Source organism: Scylla paramamosain, unplaced genomic scaffold, assembly GCF_035594125.1.
Source record: "Scylla paramamosain isolate STU-SP2022 unplaced genomic scaffold, ASM3559412v1 Contig5, whole genome shotgun sequence".
NCBI classification, from domain to species: domain Eukaryota; kingdom Metazoa; phylum Arthropoda; class Malacostraca; order Decapoda; family Portunidae; genus Scylla; species Scylla paramamosain.
The window spans coordinates 1,657,501-1,662,500 of NW_026973670.1; the positions used below are offsets into that span (position 1 = coordinate 1,657,501).

The 5,000-nt window shown below is 41.6% G+C and overlaps 1 protein-coding gene across 1 annotated transcript in view; it reads left to right on the forward strand.

Moving 5' to 3' along the window:
* The window catches only part of LOC135096618 (CUB and sushi domain-containing protein 1-like), a 22,412-nt gene that overhangs the window by 16,640 nt on the left and 772 nt on the right, over positions 1–5,000 (forward strand). Inside the window, exons 15-17 of the mRNA XM_063998247.1 lie at positions 536–715; positions 2,285–2,465; positions 2,604–2,749. Coding sequence (XP_063854317.1) covers positions 536–715; positions 2,285–2,465; positions 2,604–2,749 — 507 coding nt within the window. The remainder of the gene's footprint in view (positions 1–535; positions 716–2,284; positions 2,466–2,603; positions 2,750–5,000) is intronic.

The following is a 5,000-nucleotide window of genomic DNA, read 5'->3' on the forward strand; positions in this document are numbered from 1 at the left end:
GGTTAGGTTAGGTTAGGTGTGGTTTGGTTAGGTTAAGTTAGGTTAGGTTAAGTTAAGTGTGGTTAGGTTAGGTTAGGTAAGTTAAGCTAGGGTATGTGTGGTGTGGTGTGGTTAAGTGACATTAATTGTGGTTTTTAGTTAAATTATGTTTGGACGTAAATTTTCATGGTTGTTGTTGTTGTGAATGTTGGTTAGGTTAGGTGTGGTCAGGTTGTGAATGTTGGTAGTTGTGGCTGTTGTGTGAATGTTTGTTAGAAATATTAGTTATAGTTGTAATTCCATTACTATTATTACTATTATTAACATTACTATTATGAATGTGCAACTATTACTACTACTACTACTACTACTATTCGTAACACCACCACTACTACTACTACTATAATTATTTTCCTTTTCTTCCTACTACTACTACTACAACAACAACAACAACTACTACAACTACTACTACTACAACAACTACTACTACTACTACTACTACTACTACTACTACTACTACTACTACTACTACTACTACTACTACTACTTATTGCAGGGGTGTCTTGTCAAATGCCCAAGGAAATGAAGAATGGCCGGAGTGTGCCTGTGAACGAGACACTGAATTACAAGACAGTCATAGAAGTTTTGTGTTTCCCGCCCTTCAAGTTGCTGGGCGATTTCAGACGAGTGTGTCAAGAAAACGGTGAATGGAGCGGTGAGGAGCCTCGCTGTGTGGGTAAGTTAGGAACGGCCTGAGTTACGAATGATGTGGGTAGGTCTGGGAACGGGCAGAGTTACCAATTATGTGGGTAAGTCTAGGAATGTGGTCTGTTAGGAATGGTTTACTTAGGGATGATGTGAATTAGGAATGGTGTGGATGAATTAGAAATTAAATGAGTTAGGAATGGGATGAGTTAGGAATAGTAAGTGTAAGTTTAGGAATGGATGAACTTTAAGGAGTATGGGCAAGTTAGGAATGGGTTGAGTAAATAAATTGTGAATGGATAGATAAGTCAGTTAGGAGTGGTGCTGGTTAGGCAGGATTAAGGTGAATAAGGTTAGGAATGGGATTTGTAAGCAAGTTAGGAATGGAATGGGTAATTTATGAGCAGGATTATTAAGTTAGAAATGTAGTGGTGAGTGTATTTAAGTTAAGAATGGGAGGAGTAAATAAGTTAGGAACGGTGTGGAATGAAATGGGTAATCTATAAATGTGAAAAAGTCAGTATAATATATATGTAAGTTAGGAATAGAGTGGGTAAGAGGAAGAGGACATGCAAGTTAGGAATGGGATATTTAAGTTAGGAATGGGATATGTAAGTTAGGAATGGGATATGCAAGTTAGGAATGGGATATGTAAGTTAGGAATGGGATAAGTTAGTTAGGAATGGGATAAGTTAGTTAGGAATGGGATATGTAAGTTAGGAATGGGATAAGTTAGGAATGGGATAAGTTAGGAATGGGATATGTAAGTTAGGAATGGGAGAAGTTAGTTAGGAATGGGATATGTAAGTTAGGAATGGGATATGTAAGTTAGGAATGGGAGAAATTAGTTAGGAATGGGATAAGTTAGGAATGGGATATGCAAGTTAGGAATGGGATAAGTTAGGAACAGTGTAAATAATTTTACAGACCAGTTGAATGAGTTAAGAACGGTGTGAGAAAGTTAGGAACAGGGTGGGTGAGTTAGGGAAGGTGGTGGTGGTGGTGGTTAGGAAACAAAAGTATGAGTATGAATGAGTTATATTTTTCTCACCTATAAAATTTCCATTCTTCTGTCACTTCAATTAAATAAGACATTTATGAGGCAGTTAGGGACAGTTAGGATATTGTGGATAGTCATCTGTCTTAATGCTATAACTTGTGTGTGTGTGTGTGTGTGTGTGTGTGTGTGTGTGTGTGTGTGTGTGTGTGTGTGTGTACTTTAAAATTGAATGTATTATGTAATTGTATCTATTGTATCTCAGTTGTACGTAATCCTCTCTCTCTCTCTCTCTCTCTCTCTCTCTCTCTCTCTCTCTCTCTCTCTCTCTCTCTCTCTCTCTCTCTCTCTCCTCTCTCTCTCTCTCTCTCTCTCTCTCTCTCTCTCTCTCTCTCTCTCTCTCTCTCTCTCTCTCTCTCTCTCTCTCTCTCTTCCTCCTCCTCCTCCTCCTCCTCCTCCTCCTTCTAATGCTGGGGGAATTCTTTTCTTCTTGCTTCTAGTACAACAACCACTATTATTACTGCAACTACTACTACTACTACTACTACTACTACTACTACTACTACTACTACTACTACTACTACTACTACTACTACTTTTCAGGCGAGGACGATGACAGCATCTACACTATCCTGGATGGCAATAGTATAGACAACCAGGCCTCTGCTACTACTACTACTACTGCTGCTACTACCACTGCTACCAACACTGGCCTCTATGTTGGCCTGGTGTTTGGGTTAATTTTGTGTCTAATGTTTGTGGCAACACTGTTCTTCCTTAGACGGTAAGTTATAAAGGTGTTGTTGTTGTTGTTGTTGTTGTTGTTGTTGTTGTTGTTGTTATTGCTGTTGTTGTTGATGTTGTTGTTGTTCTACTTCCTCCTAGTCCTTATAATCACCATCATTATCTCTACCCCCCACAGAAGACAGAGAAGAGGAGGGGGGAAGGTGCAGCCTGGAGGAGGAGGAGGAGGAGGGGGTGACAGGCCGCCCCTGCCTCCACCTAATGACATGAAATCTGAGGTCAACCATTCCATGACCTATTCCAGCATTACTGACCCTACTACTGGTAAGCTAAATTATTTTCTCCACCAGTGTTTCTTCTTTCCTCCATATCTCCTTCCACAAGTTACCTCCACGTTTCCCCTTCCGCTTGAACCTTCTTTGATCTTTCCTCCATCTCTCCTCTCAGTCAGACTATTCTATCATGCTTACTAACATTCTAATTTTCAATCTGTAGAATACCACCTCTCCTCTTCTAAACCTCATCTTCTTTTCCTCACTGAAACTCAGGTGTCTGAGGCAACTGACAGTAGCCCCTTTTCTGTTCCCTCCTACTTTCTCTTTCCCCATTTTTCAGTCCAAAGCTGGATGCTACGTTTATGTGCGTAGCGACTTAACCTGCTCTCATGCCCACGCTCTTGAATCTTCCGAGTTTTGCACCATCTGGCTACGACTACAGAGTCACTCTCAAACTAAATTTATCTGTGCTGTATACCTCTCATCTAACTCCTCTGACTATAAGAAATTCACTGACTACTTAACTTCCAAAGTGGAGCACATTCTGACCCTCTTCCCTTTTGCACAGATCTCCATTCTTGGAGACTTCAGTGTTCATATCTGTATCTTGTCCTATCGCTCCAATCCCTCCTCAGGATCCCCCTAAGCAAAGGTGCCTCTGGCGTTTTGCCTCTGCTAGTTGGGGCAAAACTCCACCCTCTGACTACTTCATGCCACGTATTAAAATTCTTTGCAATGATGTTTTCCATGCCCTCGCTGGCCTAAACCCTCGGAAGGCTTATGGACCTGATGGGGTCCCTCCTATTGTTCTCTGAAACTGTGCCTCCGTGCTTGCACCTTGCCTAGTCAAACTCTTTCAGCTCTGTCTGTCAACATCTATCTTTCCCCCTTTTTTTTTTTTTTTTATGTAGGAGGGACACAGGCCAAGGGCAACAAAATAAAAAAAAAATACTTAGATGCCAATCGCAGAAAAGGCTTGAAAGCGGTAGTCAAAAATTGAAGGATAAGTGTGTTGAAGCCTCCCTCTTGAAGGAATTCAAGTCATAGGAAGGTGGAAATACAGAAGCAGGCAGGGAGTTCCAGTTTACCAGAGAAAGGGATGAATGATTGAGAATACTGGTTAACTCTTATGTTAGAGAGGTGGACAGAATAGTGGTGAGAGAAAGAAGAAAGTGTTGTGCAGCGAGGCCGCGGGAGGAGGGGAGGCATTCAGTTAGCAAGATCAGAAGAGCAGTTAGCATGAAAATAGCGGTAGAAGACAGCTAGAGATGCAACACAGCGGCGGTGAGAGAGAGGCTGAAGAAAGTCAGTTAGAGGAGAGGAGTTGATGAGACGAAAAGCTTTTGATTCCACCCTGTCTAGAAGAGCAGTATGAGTGGAACCCCCCCCCAGACACATGAAGCTTGCTTGCTAGAAGTTTGCATTACATTTCATTCATTGAAAGTTTGCATTACATTGCATTATATTACATTCAGCCTGTTCCTAAAAAGGATGACCGTTCTAATCCCTCAAACTACCGTCCTATTGCTTTAATTTCCTGCCTATCTAAAGTTTTTGAATCTATCCTCAACAGGAAGATTCTTAAACATCTATCACTTCACAACCTTCTATCTGATCGCCAGTATGGGTTCCGTCAAGGCTGCTCTACTGGTGATCTTCTGGCTTTCCTTACTGAGTCTTGGTCATCCTCTTTAAGAGATTTTGGTGAAACTTTTGCTGTTGCCTTGGACATATCAAAAGCTTTTGATAGAGTCTGGCACAAAGCTTTGATTTCCAAACTACCCTCCTACGGCTTCTCTCCTTCTCTCTGTAACTTCATCTCAAGTTTCCTTTCTGACCGTTCTATTGCTGGTGTGGTAGACGGTCACTGTTCTTCTCCTAAGTCTATTAACAGTGGTGTTCCTATCTAGTACATAGCTACCCTCCTACGGCTTCTATCCTATCTCCAACTTCTCACATCACAACCAGCCTTTTTTTTTCTCTCTCGCGCCACCAGTGTCTCATCTTTCCTCCATATCTCCCTCCATAAGTTACCTCCACCCCTCTCCTCCAGTGTATAGATTTCTTAATATTGCTTTAATCTTTGCTCCAAGCCTGACTATCCTACCGCATTTATTTAAGTCAAAATAGCATTATTGTAAGATACAAGTAGCTTCTCTTCACAGCAGGCCACTCTCCCCTGCACCAGTGTCTCTTCTCCCTTCTGTATCCTCCCTCCTCAAATTACATCCACGTCTCTTTACAAATATCCCTCAGTGTTTCTTCCACCTTCCCTCCAGACCAGACTGACTGACTGTCAC